General features: G+C 39.8%; 1 protein-coding gene across 1 annotated transcript; it reads left to right on the top strand.

Annotated features, from left to right (window-relative positions):
* Window positions 1-117: 117 nt before the first annotated feature.
* FBXO3 (F-box protein 3) lies at window positions 118-20,498 on the top strand. The gene is made up of 11 exons (XM_075048306.1): window positions 118-295; window positions 3,661-3,750; window positions 7,062-7,225; window positions 9,062-9,176; window positions 11,862-12,066; window positions 13,659-13,704; window positions 15,989-16,073; window positions 16,930-17,052; window positions 17,508-17,623; window positions 18,020-18,210; window positions 19,320-20,498. Exons 1-11 carry the CDS (start codon window positions 189-191, stop codon window positions 19,443-19,445), a joined length of 1,368 nt encoding a protein of 455 aa, XP_074904407.1. The 5' UTR covers window positions 118-188; the 3' UTR covers window positions 19,446-20,498.
* The last annotated feature ends 958 nt before the right edge of the window (window positions 20,499-21,456 follow it).

The following is a 21,456-nucleotide window of genomic DNA, read 5'->3' as shown; positions in this document are numbered from 1 at the left end:
CCCCCCTCACCGCCCTCGGTTGAGCGCTGAGGCGAGGTGAGGTACCGCCGCCCTCGGCCGCCAGGGGGCGCCGCGGTCCGCCCCCCCCCTTCCCGCTCCTTCCCCGCCCCGCCTCCGGCTGACAAACGGAGCGGCGCGAGGGGGCGGGCGCCGCCCCCGGCAGCGGAGCCGCGGGACGTCTTGGCAAGATGGCGGCGCCCCTGGATATGGAAGCTTCGACCCTCAGCTTGGAGCTGTTGCCGACCGATCCGTTGTTGCTTATCCTTAGCTTCCTCGATTACCGGGATTTGATGAGGTACGGGTTCGGGGTTTCTGCCCGGGTCACGCGTGAGGAGCGTTGGGGGCGGGAGGGCCGAGAGCGGCCTCGGCGGGGGGTGGGGGAGGCAGCGGCGGGCCGCGGGGCGGAGCGGGAGAGCGGCAAACCCCCCCCGCTTCCCTCCTCTCCTCAGCGGCGGCGGGGCTGAGGGGGCCGGGCGGGAGGGCTCGGCGTGCGTTTACCGGCTGAGCCGGGAGCGGCTGCTGGGGTGAGCGGGAAGAGGTGGCGGGTGAAGCCCGGTGGGGGGGGGAAGCGCTGTGGAGGAGGCAGCCGGCCGCGGCGGGAGGGGGTCGTACAACTTTTCGGTGTGTGGGTCGGGGTGTCAGCTAAACGGGGGTGTGGGGGGAGAAGCGGGCTGGGGGAGGGCTGTTACCGGCAACGGTGTGGGGAAAGGGTTTGGCTTGTTCTGGAGGAGCTGCTGTGGGGAGGACGGATCCTAAAGCACCGCTCCCTTTCAGGAACGGTGGCGTTCTTCAGGGTTTTTTTTGGCCTTTTTTTTTTTTAAGCAAAAAGAAATGTTCCCTGTTTTTCTCTCCCCCTTTATACCTTGGTTTTGTTTGTAGCTAATTTACAATTTGGAGACAAACCAATAACTGAATTTGTGAAATCAATAATTCTCTGAAACTGTTACGTACCTATGGGGCAAACAAAGGGTGGTCTCGTTGCCAGTAAATATATTCAGTTATTTGTATGAGCTGTTGTTTGAGGAAAACCAAACGAAATGAAATAGGATGACTTTTCAGGCAGAAAAACATGAATGAAAGTTGCAAGCTCTTCTTGGACGCTTTACTAGGTGGCTGAAGAGTTATGAGTCATACAGTGAAGACAAGGGTATGTTTTCAGCTAAAACCTTACCAATGAAGTACAAGCACCGGCAGTGATTGAAATCACAGCGTTTAATGAAAGAAGGAGGGAAGAATAGGCATGAATAAAATAGAAAATGACCAAAATGTATTTTTTGCTTGTTTGGTGTCATGTCCGTCCCCATCCCCGTCCCCGCCCCTCCCCGCAAATATTAGTCGAGAAAGCTAAAGACATCAGGGAGAATTCTATTAGGATAACAGCAAAAAAAGAAATTAAACGTCAGCAAAAATTATAACAATTGTTACAAGTCTGGTATGGACGATTTAGTGGTAGTTGCTAATGGTGTAGTAAAGGCACTCCAATTTTTGTTACGCATTTAACAAAATGAAATGGATTTTGCTGTGCAAGGACAATGAAATACTGTGTAGGCTTCCTATTTTTAAGGTCAGTAATGGCAGTTTTGCATAATTGACTGTTTGTAGTACTCAAAGTGTTAGTTGAGGAAATCTCTAGGTTGCTTACATTTATTTTAGTGACACATATATATACTCTGACCATCGCAAACATCACAGTTTCTCTAGTATTCCACAGGTTGGTTAATCTGATGGTGGCTCTTAAATAATGGAAAAGCTGACAGGTCACCAAGTATTTATGTAATTGATGAGAATGGCTTTAATTGCATCTTTATCATCTTTGAAGCCACATGTTCCTGTGATGCCATGGTGACTTCTTTCCTACCGGAAACTACAGGCTTGATTGATAAATGCCAATATAAGATTTCTGCAAGGGCTGCGACTTTTGGGATATTTCTGTTCCCCGCCCTGCCCCCCCCCCCCCCCCCCCAAAAAAAAACCAAACCACCAAACCCTCCCAAACAAAAAAACCCCATGTCATGAATGAAGTTCTTACATAGCCAGATGTCAAGGTTTGAAGTGAATGCGTTTATGTCTTTGGGTTGTTGCAGAGGGGAAGGGTGGTGGCAGGGAATACAGAAGAATTGCTTTACTTTGTTGAGGTTGATTTTGAAATACTCATACAATTCTAGTTTGAACAGCTTATAATACATATTGGGGTAAAAAAAAAAAAAAGGTTGGATTGAACAGGTAAATATGAATAATTCTATAGTCTCAGTGCAAGATGTTTTCAGCAGTCCTGGACTCTGGCTGATTTTACGTATCAAAGACAAATTTGAGAGGTATCTTTATATCAGTATGTAACTACGTCCATTTGTACTGGTGGTCTTTCTTACTTGCCCATTTCTGAACTACACTGAAGAGAAGCCAGAAAGCAGTAACTGGAAGCTTAAATTTGGTAACCTCATTTGGGGTATTTAGATGTTAATCACAGCCATTAGAACACACATATTAACTGTTAGAACAAGCTACCGGAGGAAGTGATGTTGCCACATCTAAATTGGTGGTATCTTGTGGGGAGTTTCTTTAAAGCATAACTGATAATTCAGCTCAAACACAAAAGAGAAAAGATTTATTGTCTGGTCTTCAGGTTACATTGAAATCAGGCAATTGTTTCTTTTAAATTCTATGAATCTTTGAATAACATGATCATTCCCTGTATTACTGCTCTGCATGTTGCTGATGCTTTGCCGCACATTCTTACTTGTATAAATACACTGAAATGTCTCGCTGTCGATACCAGTTGTATGTTCCAGAAAAGCTTTATAACTGTAAAAGTAAATATGGGAACAGACTGTATTTGATGGCACCTCCATTGCTGCTTTTTAAAGAGCAAGTTAGCAGGCATCAGGAGTATAGGTTAGTTTTTGCTATCTCCTTGCATCAAACCAGGATCAATTTAAATGATTTCTGAGGACAGTTTTATATCTATATCCTACAGGTTTTTTAATACTGTATTTTCAATAGCGCTGCATAGTGCAAAGTATGATTCTTTTAACTTGCTCAAGTAGCAATGTTACCTGTAATGCGATGGCAAGAGCTTATATATGGTCTTCGTTACAGTGAGCTAGCAGTACTTCTTTCCAGGTCCGTTACCCTTTGTATTTTTCCTGTGTCTGTTTCTGGTCATGAAGTTTGTTAATTTCAACAACTTAAAGTGGAAACTTTGTAATACTCAAAGTGTATAGTTTCTGTAGCTTACTGTTTGAGCTTTCAGTAGTATGGAAACAGTGGAAAAGATAGGGTAGAGACTGACAATACAGGTAAGAAAGCAATTTAAATCGTAATAACTAGCCTGTACTACTGGAATGCTTACCACTGGAGTGGAGTCACTCTGAAATCTTTCAGGCAGTGTTTACGATGGCATAAGTCTGCAGGATGACCTACTTTACAAAATTACTTAATTGCTTACAGTTCTTGAAGTGTGTAGAAAAGTAGTTCATGACTTACACGGCTGTAGTGAAGACTCGTAACCATTGAAAGCACAACTCTAAAAAGCACAGCTAACTAACTTTCAAATGCTGCATTTATTCCATGAGAACGCAACGTGTAATATAATGGTCAGTATTGATCCCTGTTTATTTTGCTACTCCTTTGCAATCAAATTTAATGATTTTATATTTATAGTTGCTGCTATTTAAGTCGAAGATTAAATCAGCTATCAAGCCATGATCCGTTGTGGAAGAGACACTGCAAGAAATACTGGCTTATTTCAGAGTAAGTGTGGTTGTTTTAAGCCTTTTTTCTATGAAGACGAGGCTTATGTTATTGTGCTGTCTCTATGTCCACGTTACTTCTAGTAACTCTAAGATTGAAGGGGTATTCACCAGCTTCTCACCAGCTTCAAATCGATGAAAGGTTAGAGATATCAAAAATGTTAATTTCCTAAAAAAGCTTCATGAATATACAAGTGTTAAAAAGTTTCATGGATGGGTAGAGAAGAGGTGCCCTGTTAATGCCTAGGCTGAAGGAGAAGCTGCAACTTGACCTTACCAGATACCAAGTATTCTATATAGGAAAGTAGTATTCCAAGTTCTGTAATTATGAGGGGTACAACTGGATGGTTGTGTCAAGGGTAGCCAGGACTGGAATCACAGAATAGTTGAAGTTGGAAGGGACCTTTTGAGATCCTCTAGTCCAACTCCCCTGCTCAGGCAGGGTCACCTAGAGCAGGTTGCTCAGGACTGTGTCCAGTGTCCTATCAGTGGGCACTGCTGAGAAGAGTCTGGCTCCATCTTTACTCCCTCCTGTCAGGTAAGTGTACGCATTGATAAGATCCCCCCTGAGCCTTCTCCAGCTCACTCAGCCTCTCCTCATGTGAAAGATGCTCCAGTCCCATAATCATCTTTGACGCCCTGCACTGGACTTACTCCAGTATGCCCGTGTGTTTCTTGTAATGGGGAGCCTAGAACTGGACACAGTACTCTAGATGTGGCTTCACCGGTGCTGACTAGGGAGGGAGGAACACCTCCCTTGACCTGCTGGCAACACTCTTCCTATTGCAGCCTGGGATACTGTTGGCCTTTTTTGCTGCGAGGGTGTGTTGCTGGCTCATGGTCAGCTTGGTGTCTACCAAGACCTCCAGGTTCTTCTCAGCTGGTCAGCCCCTAGCGTGTACTGGTGCCTGGGGTTATTCCTCTCCAGGTGCAGGACTTTCCATTTCCTCTAGTTGAATTGAAGATTCTTCTCTGGTTGTTGAGGTCTCTCTGAATGGCTGCACAACCATCTGCTGTATCAACCACTCCTCACAGTTTTGTAGCATCTGCAGACTTGCTGAGGGTGTACTGTCCCATCATCCAGGTCATTAATGAAGGTATTGAATAGTATTGGCCCCAGCGTGGAGCCCAGGGGAACACCACAAGTGACTTGCTTCCAACTGATTACCCTTTGGGCCTGGTCGTTCAGCCAATTTTCGGGCCACCTTGCTATCTACTTATCAAATCCATACTTTGTCAGCTTCTCTGTGATGTTATTAGCAGAGAGACAGTGTTGAAGGCTTCGCTAAATTTGAGGTAAACAACATCCGCTGCTCTCCCCTCACCCATCAAGCAAGTCACCTCATTGTAGAAGGCTATCCGGTTGGTCAAGCATTATTTCCCCTTCGTGAATCTATGCTGGCTGCTCCTGATCACCTTCTTGTCTTTCCTGTGTTTGGAAATGCTTTCCAGGAGGATTTTCTCTATCATTTTCCCAGGAAAGTCACATTGGGCTGCGTAGAAAGTTTTACATACCTGGTTCTTGAGGTGTTGTGGTTTTTTAAAAAGCTCATTTTCTGTTCACTTGCTTGCATTGAACTCAGGATGTCTGTTAAGTGGAAGCTAACTATGAAGGTAACAATCCACATCTTTGCTGAAGAAGCATGTTTTTCTCAAGAGCTGAGAAAGCTTGTGGAGTTGACTGAAGTGAATTAGCAACCAGTTTTGTTATTTTTTATCCCCTCTTTGTGTCCTGTTTTCTAGACGATATCTTTTTATATTGTAAACTGTGAGGAGTATTAACTACTTATGACTTCAATGATCAGATCCATATATTTTTCCATTATTCAGGTTATGCAGGTGCTCCTTGTATTACACAAGTAGCCTAAGGTGGCAGAACAGCTAGTGATAAGGAGTTAATATATATGCATAAGTGGGTGGAGAAGGTAATTTAGGAAAACATTTCCAAGCTTGTAGTTTGCAATCTATATTGTATCATACAGACTGTATTAAAAATTAACAGCAAGCAAAGTTGAATCCACGAAGATAAACATACTGTGCACGTTCTAATTATATGCAGCTTATGAAGATACAACACAACTTCTAAAATTTTGCCTTGGGATTCTCTGCAAAAGAATCTAAAAATCCTAAGCGATAGTCTTACTAGAATCCAAACTAGAAAGGAAAATCTGGTGGGAGATGGGGAAAGAAGGTAAGGAAGTAGGAAGTTCAAACTGAGTACCTGATGCTTTAGAAGAGGAAGTTGTTGTGCGTATGGGTGAAGATGAGGGGGTTATAGGGCTTTGCTGAGGAGAACTGGCTCTGGGGTTGGCCTCTCAGATTCTGGCTTCTCTATTGCCAAGAAAAACTGAGTAATGAAGGCTGTGGGTAATTTCTACAAATAACATTTGGAGGGTGAAAATATGCTGAAACTTCTGTCAGCTGCTGAGACGTAATTCACTTCGGGGTTTTTTGCTTTTAACCTCTTTGGTTTGACATTAGTTTATCTAATTTCCCAGATTAAACTTAATCTACTTTTTCCCCCCTCCATTCTTCTTCAAGAAGTAAGGTGGTTCTCTCCTTTTTAGAGCTAAAGATGATCTTAAAGGTGATGTGATGACTTCTCAATTGTTACATTTTTATTTAGTTGTGTGAAGCTGTACTAAATCTTTTAGATCCAGCATGCTGGCTGGAGTTTGAGGAGTTGGAATATATCCTAACGCAAAGATGCAAGGGCTGCTACAATTTAGAGTCAGGCATCCTTTGTCAGATGTTAGTCAGCATTTTTTTGGCAGCCTCTCTTCGCATAGCCTGCTCTTGTGCCTGTGAGGAGAGCTGAATATGCAGTAATTCCTTAAGAAACTGACTTTCCAGATCATTGCACAGAGTTCTCATTTAACTCTCTAGTTTGCTCCTTAATCCTTCTTATTGGGTAAATAAAGGAGTTTGTGACTAAGGCAGGAGATCAAAAAATGTGATTTTTTTTTTTAAATTTTTTTTTAAAGGCCTTCTCTGTGTATGTGTGAAATGTGATGTGAATTAGCTATTCACCAGTTCTAAGATTTAATAATAGGCAGCAATCTGTTTAAAGGAATACTGTTCCTAAATTTTCCCCTGATACCAAGTACCCCAAATGTTTCCCAATTCTTTTCCAAGTAGCTGTTGAATAGATGTCAGAACTAATTGAGTTTGTGTAGCTTCATGTGGCTCAAAGTGTTCTTGGCTTAATATTATGCATGCTGTTTCTGCCAAATAGCAAATATTAACTTCTTGGGTTTAGAAGTCAAGCTTTTTGGGCTGATATTTGAACTTATTTTCTTCATGTCCACTTAGAGAGGAAAAAAGTCAACGAAATCAGAGCTGGAAAGCCATCTTCATCAGTACCTACTCTGACCTAGGAAGATATATCCGATACTATGCTACATTGAAAAAAGCCTGGGATGACCTAGAGAAGTACTTAGGACAGCGGTGTCCTCGGATGATTGGTTCTTTGAAAGGTAGGTACGATGTAATACCTGCTTTCTTTAGTAGGTTGGCTGACGTGACATTATCTGTTAATTAAGTTTCATTCTAGGTGTGTGCCTCAGTTACTGGAGCCCTGAAAGTCAAGTAGATGTGCTTTCCCTTCCCCTCCAGTAAATAAGTAAATTGGACCACATATATTAGTCCTTGCCTAATTACTAGTGATCCATAGATTCTCTGAAGATTTCTTTTCAGAGAAGGAATCAAGATTTTTATTTTTTTTTTTTTCTTGTCTAGTGACCAGTCTATCTTCTTTATCTCTGGATAATCAGGAAATGAATACGCTTCTACTGCTTTTGTCTTTGGTTGCTATGACTGGTTTGTTTGTTTGTTTATTATTATTTTTTAGTTTAATAATCCCATTACTTCAAGGACCTGGGACCTGTTGATGTGATTTTATTTGTGAGATTTTCTTAAGACCTAATTAAAACACTTTCACATGAAAGCAGGCATATTAAACTAAAGCCAATCAAAAAGGAAGTTTTTTTTTGTTTTGGTTTGTTGTTTTTTTTTTTTTTTCCTTCTGTAGGTCTTACTGTGTTCCTCTAATGAAGGTAAATTATTGGCTGAACAACAATTTTTATCCCCCCCCCAGGATTCTGTTTTCAAATTAAGTTCTTCCATAACTTACACCTTTTTAATACCATTTATACAGGATCTTGTTTCAATGAATTGTTAAATTATGCCATATAAATGAAATGGATAATGAATATGAAAAGGGGTTAAAAAAAATCACCCAAGAAGCCTTGATTGGAACAGAGCACAAAGGCCACTCAGTTGATCTTTGCTAGAAGTGAGGGTGCGGAAACCCCCTGAAGCATGTGTGGAGGTCTAAGGGTAGTTATTCCCCACTCCCTTCTGTTGATGATGATACAAAATCCCCCTGTTACAACCTATTTATTGCTTCAAATTCCAGGTGAATGGTGGCTGCAGCCAACATTTCTTTGTTACTGATTAGACTGGAAACTGAAAGAAGTAACCCTTAGAATGATGAAAGAGTAAAATCAGTATTGCATAAAAGTTTTAACTGAAACTCTGTCAGCTAATGACAATATTGTGGGGAAAAGGTTCACTTCACTTTATAAAATACTTTCTGCTTAAGTCAGGCCTGTTGAGATTTCATTGGATGGAGATTGGTGCTGTATTAAGTAATCATTTAATGTAATCAGCTTCCTTTCACATTTGCGTAGTATTCATTCTGTGCCACCTAGCACACAATAGTCACCAAATATTGACTTGAGTCCATGTTCATTTGATCAAGGCACTTACAAATTCTATGCTTTGTATTTTAAATACTTGATTTTTAGTGATTCTGGCCACTAGCATGAATTTAATCAGTGGAAGATTCTTGAGACCATGCTAGTAGACAGCTGTGTCCCAAAGTTGAACTGAATGCATCTTGCTTTTGTATGTCTGTTAGTTCACTTTCTCTGAATTATAAGTGGCAAAATACTTTGAAATATGTATTCCTTTTGTGATGACATTAAAAAAAAATCCATAATGCTAAGGTTGCTGGGGCTACTTAAAATTGTCTTTTGGCAGTTGAAGACATGCTTTTATGTCTAGAATGTAGCTAGTTTTTGCCTTATTTCTAGCCACGCAACTCTGATGAAATGATGTGAAATAAAGTTTTAAAGGAGAGGTCTTAACACAAACTGTAATATTAATTCACCTTTGTCAGGAACAGCATACTGGGCGCTTGGGGGCAGAGTAGTGAAGCAGCATTAAATTCGAGACTTTGGTAGGAGCAGCAGTTCTTGATTTCCCCCTCCGAAACTGCCACTTAACAGTCTGTTTCTTTTTGTACACAGAGAGCGTGCGGGAGGAAGATCTAGATGCGGTGGAAGCGCAAATAGGTTGCAAACTCCCTGATGACTATCGATGTTCATTTCGTATTCATAATGGACAGAAGCTAGTTGTTCCTGGGTAAGGATCAAAAACTACATACCAAGTTACTAATTTCTTTTGTATTTCTTGGATAGTTTATATATTAAAAAGATAAAATGTCTACTGAACAGGATAAATTAAGCATTTAAATGTATTGTAGCTGAGTGACTGCTTGAAGTGACACTTCTAGAATTGGCTATCTTCTAGTCTCAGAAGTAATTGAAAACACGGTGTAGATTTCCAATTGCTCAAATTACTCTTACACTTCAGTTCTTTTTCCTAGCAAGAACCACCACCCCCCCCTTTTTTTTTTTTGGTAATAACTAAAACTTCCAACTGTTAGGCTTTTAATCATACCACTGCAAGTTGCTCCCCTGAAGTTTTGCTTTGTATTACATAAGTAAATTAGCCTCTTGCACTCTTCAGGTTTCATTATTTAATAACTTTTTTCTTTAAAATGGTTAGGGAATAATTTTCAAACCAGGTAGTCGTTTTAAATAGAATCAAAATGTCAGTTCTGCAAACTAAGTTTTCTCAGTAGCAGATTTTACAATTTTATGCAGTTTCAGCAATTCAGAACTCCTTTTACATTAAGGTTAGAAGGCAAATGACCAAACATAGTTTCCTATCTCCCAGCTACAGAAGAAGTTAGCACGTCGGCACTTGGTGAAGTGCTGCAAACATTAGCAAAAGATGGAAAGCTATGGCAAATCATTGCAGTGTCTGTAGGGGGCAATGCATTCACGTTGCTCTACCAAAACCTTCACTAGTAATGAAGATGCAGCTTTTTCCACTTCTAGTGTTGTATGTGCAGAAGGGATATGGGAAACAGTTTTATGCAACCATAAGGATGAATTCTAGTTCTGTTTCTTTTCCAGGAGAGACTTTTTTTAGAGAGGAGATAGGTGCCCTAGTTCTGTAGACTTCAAATGGAGCTCTGCCGCTTGTGTGCTTCCTGCTCTTCCTACTACTTTTTCACTCCCGTGAAGCCTCTACTGTGAAGATGTGCCTATGGAAGGGCTGCAGGAGTGGACGTATGCCTTTGGGCATGCCTTTCAGCTTGAACAACTGCCAGTGGGCTGTGGTCCATTGCTGTGCCCTCAAAGTGAAGGCCTGAGCCTTACACACAGGCTGACAAACGTTGGTGGAGCACTGACTGGGTGACAAGTTAGGTCTGACATGTGGGACCCTGGAGCAAGAAAGGCTGCCACACTGCAAGTGGAAGGTGCGGTCTTACTGTTGGGGGTAGGCTTGCTTTCTTGTGGGAGATGAATACTGGGAAGATCAGGTGTAGGTTAGTGGAAGTCTATGCAGCAAGTTGTTGGCATGTTAGATCAGAAATGGAGGAGATTTGGGACTAGCTGTCATTGTTAGAGTTTCAGGTTTCCGTGTTTGGATGTTAGCGTTGCTTTTTAAACTGTAGGACGTGCTAATTCCAGGCAAGACTATGTAGGGAAGAGAGGAATGGAACTTGTTGCCCAAGATGGGAGCAGCTTATATCATGCTGACATGTGGCAGCTTGCACCTGAGTCACTGCTTTCATAACACCAGTAAAAGCTTAGCATCTGCAAGAGTTTACATCTGAGAACATCATTGAAAGGCAAATTAGAAGGGAGTATGGGTGGAGAAGTGTACATTATAGGTTTGTGTACTCCTCTTATTGGGAAGCGCACTGCTGTAGTGTGTGCCCTTGTAGTTGATTAATTTGATCATGTTACCCCTTTTTATCATTCTTCCATTGTTTGCCCCTTTATTACATTGAGTGTAGGTTGCTTGTTCTTTTTTTTTTTTTACTTTCACCCTAGCTCTTACCTAGCCCAGCATTCATATCAACATTAACTTTAGCTTCCGATGCTCACCTCTGTTCCTAATCTGTTATGTATTTCAGATTAGTACTACTTTTTTCCAAATATATGTTTTCTTTTCTTATGCATAGAGAGGCTCCTTTTACTGTCTTCAATGTCACTTCCTTATTGTCAAAAACAAATAAAAAAATCCCATCCATTGCTGTGATGCATACAAAAAGCTAGAGGAAAAAATTAGACAGTTGATGGTCTTGCTGTGTCACACTGATGCATATTGTCTCGTTCTTTCCTTGTATGTCTCTTTACTTGTGTCTATATGCCTTAGTTTTTATACTGAGATTATAATTTCTCTGACTCAACAGTTATTTTTCTTGTTTACTTCTCAACCTTTTTTCCAAAGCATCACTCCTTGCTCACTGGAGTTTTAATCAATGACTATTACTATAGCAGCTTGGTATTCCAATTGAAAAATCATGGATGCTTTGATAGTATTGAAATGAACTTGCACAAAACTTGAGATACAGAGCACTGGTTATTGTTATATTATGCTACTAGAGAAAGCTGCGTCAGCACTGGTTATTGTTATATTATGCTACTAGAGGAAGCTGCATCAGCTGTGAACGGCTTCTTTGAAGTAGTTGCAGACACGATGAGAATCACCAACACAGTTTAAAATGGTGCTTTCAGAGGCATAAAACATACAAGGAGGTGTTTATCTTAGAGCCATCTAGCCTCCCTTTCTGAAGGTTGATGTTGCAAACTAATAACCTACTTCAGCACCTGGACTTGGACTTCATCTAAGTCTAGTATGCATCTATAGCATTGATAGAATCTATGCTTAGAAAAGATTTAAAGCTATCTTTAACTTGTGAGTGGTATCTTCTGTTTATCTTTCCTTTTTTTGTTGTTGTCTGTTAAGTTTGATGGGAAGCATGGCACTGTCGAACCACTACCGCTCTGAAGACTTGTTGGATATCGACACAGCGGCTGGAGGTTTTCAGCAGAGGCTAGGTCTGAAGCAATGCCTTCCTCTTACTTTTTGCATTCATACTGGCCTGAGTCAATACATGGCCCTGGAGAGTGTGGAGGGACGAAATAAATATGAGATCTTCTATCAGTGTCCAGTAAGGAATATACATTTATACTTGCAAATGTACTTTTCTAATGATTGATGGTGTCCCTTTGCATGTTATCAGATACCTGAAATATTTTACATAGCAGAAAGTGAATACTAAGGGATCATACTAGTTTGTTACTTGCCCCTCAGTTGCCATCTGGTTTTCATCAAAGCCCTTAAGTGGAATGGTTAGTAAGGGAAAGAAATTTACATGAAGTTGTTAATGGCTGTAGGTTCATGATGGCGGACAACATTCATCCTTATTGGAAGGTATTAATTTGTTCAAACTATGGCAGGTGTATACTCTTGTCCCTCTTTCTGTAAGGAAGAAAAGCTTCTCCGTTATGGAAGATCGGCATCTGTATATATCTCCTCCCCCAGATATGCTAAATGTAAACTTACTGCAATAAATGATACCCCCTGGTTTGTAAGCAAAACTTACTCTCCAGTGAAAGAACAAATTGCTCTTGAACACCTCCTTTGTAGAATGTAATTATTTGAGTATTTTTCATAATTCCTATAGCTGTAGTATTTTAGGATAGGCATGTTGTTGCTAGTGAAGCTTTAGGATATTATACCTAACAAGATTTTAGCCCTCTTTCTCCTTATCCATGCCCTGATGACTTCCTTACCTGCCCCCCCCCCCCCCTTCAAAAAAGGCGGGGCGAGTAAAGGGTGCTTCTTGGGGGGGGCTCTTCATCCTGCTATGGAGTTCCTGACTGTTTTCAAAGCATGTAGCAATGAGATTTCTCGGGGATGCCTTGATAATGGATCACTTGAAGGATGTTAAGATCCCCCTTTGTATTATGCTGAGTATTTAAACCTTCTGGATAATGCTGGGGAACTTGGAAGGTTACTCACTTATATTTTCGCTCATCTGTGGACAGCCCTGCTTTTTTCAGGGGAGAATATGGTAGTACAGGAGCTGGGATTGTTTAGCCTGGAGAAGGCTCAGGGGAATCTTTCAATGTTTATAAATACCTGGTAGCAGGGCATAAAGAGTCAGACTCTTCTCAGTGATGCCTGCCCAATGACAGAAGCAGCAGCAGTGGGCACAAGTTGAAACACAGGAAACTTGATCTAGACATACAAAAAAATGTTTTTACTGTGAGTGTGGTTGAACACTGGAACAGGTTACCTGGAGAGGTCGTGTAGTCTCTGTTCTTGGAGACATTGAAAAACCCAACTGGATGTGATCCTGGGCAATGTGCTCTAGCTAACCCTCCCTCAAGCAGAGGGATTAGACTGATCGTCTCCAGAGCGCTCTTCCGAACTCAGCTGTCCTGTGCTTCTGTCCTAAGGCAATATTTTTGGGGGACCTTGTTTCTTGAATGATGCATTAAATGTGATTTTATATGCATGAGCCTTAGTGAATGTTCATGCTGTATATTCAGTGATCACGTGAGCACTCATGGGGACAGGCATGTGCTTTTTATATGTTTGAATATCTGACTGGGAGTATAATGATGTATTAAGCAGCCAGATTTTAGGTTTAGAGAATACAGGGAAAGTGTTCCCTATGTTGTATTTCAGGTGTTGAAGTTTAACCTTGAAAGTCTATGCTCTCCTAATACATCCATAAACTTCTTTCCCTTTTAGGACCAAATGGCTCGCAATCCATCTGCTATTGATATGTTCATTACAGGTAACGCTTTAGATAAAATATTCCGCAAAATGTTTTAACTGTGCTGTTTGGAAAACGCACGTCAGTATGACTTGAACAAAGCAAGCATTCTAAATTCTCTGTGCTACTTGTAAGATTCTAACCTACTTTAAAACATCAGTGGTTACTTGAAATGAGATGCAAGTTTTCGCTATTAAAGCTTGTCCTTCTGTGTGTCTTGTATACAAATCATTCAGTGTACTAACATGTCTAACAATGAGCAAAACCTTTAAGTTAGCCATCATGGGGGTGATGTAAGCAGTTATTAAATACAACACCCAAGTGGACAGAAAGATTTTTTTTTTTTTTTTCCTCAGTAGTTTTTGCAACCATGTTAGAAGTTGAAAATATTTTGCGTCCCTTAATGAAATCTAATTAACTATAAAGATAGCTGCAGAACAATACCTTTCTGGATTTTTGATTTGCCTGATTTCTTTGTTCAAAGGATAAAGGAGGGAAGGGAAAAACTGCATAACTGCTGTTTGGTTATGTAGTAATCTGTCATGATCATCTGCCTGACGTTCATTCACTGGAATAGTGTTTTGATTATTTCTTTTTGTTAATCCACTGGAATCTGGTAATTGTGGCTATGTCTAAATTAATTCCCCTCACTCAGTGGGAAAGCAGATATGTAATAAATAGCACCAAAATTAGTACTGAAATTTAGCCTTGTGCATTTCTTAGGACTTATGTATTAATATTACAGTGAGAAACCACAGTAGACAGTGCTATACCATTGCTGGTTTGGGTTGAAGGTAGTCAAACTCTTAGCCACACTAATTTTAGGAAACGTTTCTATGTACTGATTGATTGTATGAACTGATTTCAATATGAAGTAGTCAACCTGTCATCTGTTTTACAAAGGTCTTATTGCAGAATGCATTGTATGCTTTAGAACCATCGTAGGAAAGATATAACAGAAGCTCAAGAGTTTGGTTACTTGCTTCTCTCCACCTGAGGAATATGTAATACTTTAAAGCTACTCTATGGTGAATTGGTATTGCTGCTGACGGTTGCTGCTTTTATGGATTTGAGTTAATGGTGAGGTGATCTGACATCATATTTAAATTTATTCCGCTTGGCTGAGAGGGTTAATCTTGGCTTATTGCAGGGTGGAGGGGAAGTTTCATATACAGCATTTATCTTGTCGTTTTGAAGGTGACAGGGTAAATTGGTCCACTTTCTCCATTCAGAGTTACTTTTATACGAGGTTTGCATTTCGTGGATTAGTGGTAGAAAGGAGGATAATAAACTTGGAGTTCCATAGACTTCCAAAAGATCAAAGGACAGTACACATAGCTCTTGCTCAAAGGAAGAAGTGGTAAGTACACTTAATCTAACAGGAGTGGTAGTATTTGATAACACGTCAGGGAAGGTGAGGATAATGATTTCTTAGTATTTTAGCTTAAATCCAGTTTTGTATCAGTAATATTGACAAACAGTTGAAGAACTCTGTAGTTTTCTATTGAACTCTGTATTGCAATGCTTGGAAGATTCATGGCTGAGTAATTCATTTACGGAGAGCCAATATGTCTTGTATGAAACTCTCTTCTTTGAGAGTTAAATGTGACAGCTTGACTGTCTAATTAGAAATCAAGGTGTTCCTGAAGAATGGCTGTAGGTGTATGAAAAGCTGTTCTCAGACAATGGCTGTAAATGTCTGAAAATCCCAGGTTCTTCGGAATGACATACAGTCTTAGTCGTCTGGGTTGCTAGCAGGAGTGCGGAATATATCTATGGCTTATCCCTGTTTTTAAGGAGAGGGAAATTCTGCAACTTGCTAGCATGTTTCTTAGAAACCGTATTCATACAGAAACCTGGATATCAAAACTAAGTCTATAAATCCACCAGCAGGCTTGCATGCCTCACACAGGTAGAACAGCTGGGCATAGCTATACAAGTAGTATAGGCCACTATATTTGTCTTCTTTCCTAGTCACAGCTGAACAGTCATGAGAAGGAAACCGGATGGTGAGAGACACCAGCATTTGAAGACCATGACTATAATGTGAAATACTTAGCTAAGAGATTCTTTGTTTGCTGTGTTATTTCTGGAGTATGCACCCTTAACTCTTAGTTCTTGCTTGGTTTCTCCAAACGATCTTTGTTGGTAGAATGGACTGGAATATTGAGTGACTCATCTAAGCAAGCCCGAGAGTTTATTTTAAATATATTCAAAGCTTTAAACTGTTTCCTTGAAGTATTTATTGTAATGTGCGTAGTGGTAAATTTACCTGTCCTTATGAATACTTTTCTTTGGCATCTAGGTACATCTTACTTGGAGTGGTTTACATCCTATGTAAACAAAGTTGTAACTGGTGGTTATCCTATCATCAGAGACCAGATTTTCAGGTACTGTGACTGGGCTTTATAACCTCACTGCAAGGTTTTGATGCTTCTTCTAGAATGCTGACCTCTTTCCAAGTAGTTATGGGTATCTGATACAAAAGCTGGTGGTGGAGAGATGAGAAAGCATGTGAAAGTTATTGAAGAAAAAGCTGTAAAACAGAATGCTTAAAGAAACTTCTTTTTCTATACCAGAAGCTTCAGAGTTTGTAACTTTGCATTAACAGAACCAGAATTTGTGTCAAAACTGATCTGAAATTTAGCTAACAGCATAATATTTATTGTGCTTGCCGTGAGTGTGCTGCTGCTGCAGGACTGTTCTGAGTTATTGAAAAAGCAATTGTTTCACCAAACTGGTTTCTAAAATAACACTGTTGAGTATGTAAATAAACAGGACTTGTTCTGGTGTTTGAATCTTCATGCACTTTTAATTTCTTCTAAATATAAGCAAGAGCCTTAATTCTTTCAAACTCAGATGCTATAGAACCAAGTTCCTGATCTGTAAATTAATTTGCCGTAGAAGTTTCTAGGTTTTGTTTTTTAAATAGCATAATGGCACATCCTTATTCAACAAGTGTGTTTTCATTGACTTCAGATGAAATTATACGCTTAGCTTAATACAAGCATTAACGGAGATATGAAGAGATCCACAGCTGTATGAATTTTGGTGATGGGAAAGTATACATCATGAAGACACTGCATACATACATCCTTTATTTAACTGCCAAATGAGAAGTTAAGAATTACTTTTAATCTAGCACCACAGTGCTCTTATTAGTAATTAACTAATCTCTTTACATGTTTAGTTTTCTGTTTTGAATGTACAGAGCTATTTGCAGAGTTGATGTTTTCCTTTCTGTAGGTATGTGCATGATAAAGAATGTGTTGCTACCACAGGAGATATTACTGTTTCTGTGTCCACATCTTTTCTACCTGAACTCAGTTCTGTACATCCACCGCATTATTTCTTCACTTACAGAATCAGGTAAAAATAACAACTGAATTAACTTGTATAACACAGGAGAGACCTATGTAACGTTCAAAGCATCAGTTGATGCAAACTTATGCACAGCATTCAAAAATGTTCTAAAATGAATAGGTTGTGTACAACATACTGTACTTATTAAAAAAAAAAAATACTAAATCATTACCTGGTCAGGGTCACAAAGTACCAGTCAAGTTGGTAATTGGTAAAGTACAGTGATGGGTGGGGAAAAGAAGTTACAAGTAGCTCTTGTGATTTAGAAAGGGGTAAATAATGATAGATAGTGAAGCAGAGGCATGGGCATGAATCCCAACAGCTGATTCAGTATTCTTTACCTTAGGGGTTAGGGGTTTTTTGCCCAGTCTACTTGGAGAGAGATCCCAAGGATACTAAAGTATTTCTTAAAATGTATGAAAGTAGTTACATAACCATTAAGTATGCTGTTTGGCTTCTAGAATTGAAATGTCCAAAGATGCTCTTCCTGAGAAGGCTTGTCAGCTGGACAGTCGATACTGGAGAATAACAAATGCCAAAGGTGATGTAGAAGAAGTTCAGGGTCCTGGAGTAGTTGGTAAGTAAAAGATTGCTTTTACGAACCCAACAGAGAGAGTATTTCTGTATTTAACGTACATGTTACAAAAGTTACGTTACTAGCTGTTTATCGTGGTGACGGAGGGTAATAGTTGTATGGTTTGTATGAAAATCATTTTGTTGCTTGAAAGAAAGGGATGTGTATCCATCTGTTTTGTCTTTAAGGTTGTTTCACAAGGGATGTCTGAACATCCTGATAGTTAACCACTCTTCAGACAATTTTTTAGCATCGGTAATTGCTGAGAATCATTTATGCATCCACTGGAATATAAAATCATCTGCCTGAATATGTTGTGGAGTGCAAGTGCTCTAGCAAACTGCTCAATTGTAGTTCTACCTCAGTCCTTACTATTGTGATCTAATGTTTTACCAACAGGGGAGTTTCCAATTATCAGTCCAGGGAGAGTCTATGAATATACCAGCTGTACTACGTTTTCCACAACATCTGGATATATGGAGGGGTATTACACCTTCCACTGCCTCTACTACAAGGACAAATTCTTTAATGTCACAATTCCCAGATTTCATATGGTGTGTCCAACATTCAAGGTGTCTACAGCACGAATGGTAAGCAGAGATGTAGTTGTGCTCATCCTAGACTTTTTTTTCCCCCCATCCTCCTGTTTTCCAAGAACGTTTGGATTAATTTTAATAGGACAGTGTAACTGTCTTGAAACATCAATGTCACATCATTTTTCAGTTTTCATTCTTTTCTTGAAAATCACTTTTTTATCAGAACCATTTCTCAAAAAAAACCACAACACACTTGTCTGTTTTAGCTATAATAGCGTATCTACGTTCTTCAACACGAAAAGTTTCGGTTAATGACAACTTAAAAATGATAGCAGTCCGTACGATGTTCATTAGTTCTCACTGAAGGTGCATTTCATAAAGTCACTTAATGACTTTGCAAATCAGTAAGATATTTAGGTTGCTGTTAATTATAATGTAGTTTTAGTTTGGAGATTGCAGGTTAACTATATAATTTATCCCTTTGGCACATTTAGAGAAGAATGCTTTATTTATTTTATCACTAGCATAGCCCTTATTTAGTGACTAATTCAGATAGAACTTGGAAGTTTTTGTGCAAGCACTGAGTCTTTCCCTGGGGGTAGACATCTACTTGTAAACTTTCTCATGTTTTCCCAGGGATTTGAGACGCTCTCATTAGCAGTAGCTCTAACAGTAAGTGCCAGCAGATGTCATGCTTCTAACAGAAAATGGCATCTCTTAACTCCTGCTCACATTATGGGAGTTGTAACCTCCTTCCATTCAGTTGACTGTAAAAATAATTTGCTTTTCTCTTTTGCTCTACCTCTGATTTTAAAGGTAGTAATGACCCTTTGTTTTTCCACTGCTTTTAATAAAAGACATCATAACCAACCAAGAAAATTGGTACAGCTAAGATACTGAATTGTGTCTCTACGTAGTGGTACATATGAAATAATGAAGGTTAATGAATATTTACTGAGTTGAAGGTCAAGTAGTTTGGCGAGATGATCTCTATTGCACATTAAACTTCGTCATTGTAAGGAGCTGATTTTAGGACATAGAATACAATGTCTGTTTCAGCTAATTGACGTGGTAATACAGACTTCAGATTTTTCTAGGTAATTGTTAGTGCTTGCTTATAACTGGAACAGATTTTAATTAAATATGGATGTGTTTTGTATTAGGAAACAAATCATAATGAATATGCAGTGGATGAAGACGAAGATTCCACAGACACTGATGAATACGAAGATCGACGTAGAGTGTTGGACATTCCTGCACCTTCTGGACGCTGCCCGCGTCATACCTGATGGGATTTTCTTCAAAACAAAACAAACTGTTTTCAGAAGCTGAACTCTTTGGGGCTAGTGCATAAGAATATTTCTGACTCTTGTAAATGAACTTTCTGTTGCACATCAGGGCAACTAGCATGAATGTTGGTGCCAGTTCTAATATTCATCAGAGTATAACTTTTTTTTTTCCAGGTTTGGAAGTGGGGAGGGGGCTGGGGGGTGCCGGGGGGAGGGAGGGAGAGGAAGAGAAAGGTGTTTGGGCTTTGTTCACTTTTTTCCGAAGTGCGGAACAGCTTGTTAGTTCGAGGTAATCGTATCTTACATTTTTAAACTATTGCCTATTTATGATCATATTGCAAATATGGTGTGGGGATTTGTTTTTATACGAGCATTTAAAATTAGCAATAGACAAGATGGCATAAAAGGTGTATACTGTTGTCCTTTCTCATGAGTTTCTATTCTTGATAACTCCTGCTAAGAATGAAACTTGCAGTTTGGTCTGTGGATGCCATTTGGGTGAGATCAGGTGCTCTTATGCTCTTTTTTTTTTTTTTTTTAATTAACATAGAAGTACCAGAAAATTCTGGTCATCACATGCATAAATTGGGAATGAAACTGGCCTTATTTTTAGACAATCTGTCTTTCAGCTTAATTTTATGCTAAGTGACTCTGATTGGATAATGCCTTTTGGAATGTAGTGTACATGCGTAATCTGCCACTCGGTAACCAAGAAATTTCTCAATGACTACGAAGTATGAATTTGTAAATACATTTTGAGTTTTTTCTTTATATGATGTTTGCTGTTCAGACTTTGTCATAGGTGACAAATTTATGTTGAAGTATCATGTTTCCCTAAATCCTCTATGGATTTTTGTAACTACGCCTGAATAAAAAAAGAAAAGAAAAAAAAGGCGGGGGGGGTATGGGGGGGATGACCCTGACAGAACACCAGATGACTAGAAACTTTATATTTAAAGAGGTATCTGTTTGCTTTATCACTTTTATTTTGTTTCCATTGTCATTAATAAACAACTGCCTCCTTTGCTCCAAAGTGCTACATGGGACTCTTCTTGCCAAGACTTGAGCAATAATTGTGTGAGTAGCATCGCTGTAGTCACTTTTTTGACATCCAGAATTAGTAGCTCCTGTGAGGAACAGCAGTATATTGTGGTTCCAACTGAATGTTTCCATTATTGACTAGTGACTGCTCATACAGAAAGCCTGTTTTTTTACAAGTCATAGTATTAGATTCTCCATGTGCTCACCTTTTTCTAGTGCCACGTAGCATTTGGATCTTCCACAGTGGTACAAGGTAGAAAACCAAATATTGAGTACGATCCCTCCAACAGTCGCTCAGGTGAAACATCTAGAGAAGCAAAAAAAATTGTGTTGTCCCTCACAGAAGTCTGAACAGCAGTGTGATTTGCTGGAGTGGTTTAAAAATGTTTCTGTTCTGAGGATTCCTCAGTATTAACTGTGAGGGGAAAATGTGATGTTTGTGGCATAAAGCTTTTTCTTCACCAAAATTTCATCATCTGTTAAAAGGATTGGTGAAAAAAGGATTTAGTGGAACTAGAACTTACTCCAGTGCTGTAAGTCTTGTGTGTTTTTAAGGACGTATAACTCGTGGCTAGGAGGCTTGCTCGGTGCTTTATCAGGATCTGTATGTTCTAGTTAAGTGATGCTGGCTGAAGGTCATAAGGCTCTACAGGAACACTCCTGACTCTCGGTGCTTTTCCTCTTCTGGGGGAGTGGTTCTCTCCTGGGTTTTTAAAGAGAAACTATGATCATTGCTTAGTGTAGAAGAAGCCAAGATGTAGGACAATGCTGTTGTGTCAGCTGCTGAGCACCGTGATGTGAGGGTTTGAGGCCTCTGATCCAAGTACAACCGGCCGTCAGAGGACTCCTGTGAACAGTGTGTGTACGAAGCGAGAAGGTAACCAGGTAGGGGGAATGATGTTGCTGTTTTCGTACAAACACATATGCGTTTTGTAACAGGAAAAAGGTTATTCCATTGCTTCAGGCGGCT

Source organism: Buteo buteo, chromosome 16 (genome assembly GCF_964188355.1).
Source record: "Buteo buteo chromosome 16, bButBut1.hap1.1, whole genome shotgun sequence".
NCBI lineage: Eukaryota > Metazoa > Chordata > Aves > Accipitriformes > Accipitridae > Buteo > Buteo buteo.
The sequence above is the reverse complement of the archived record's forward strand: the minus strand, read 5'-3'. Positions and strand labels throughout refer to the sequence as shown.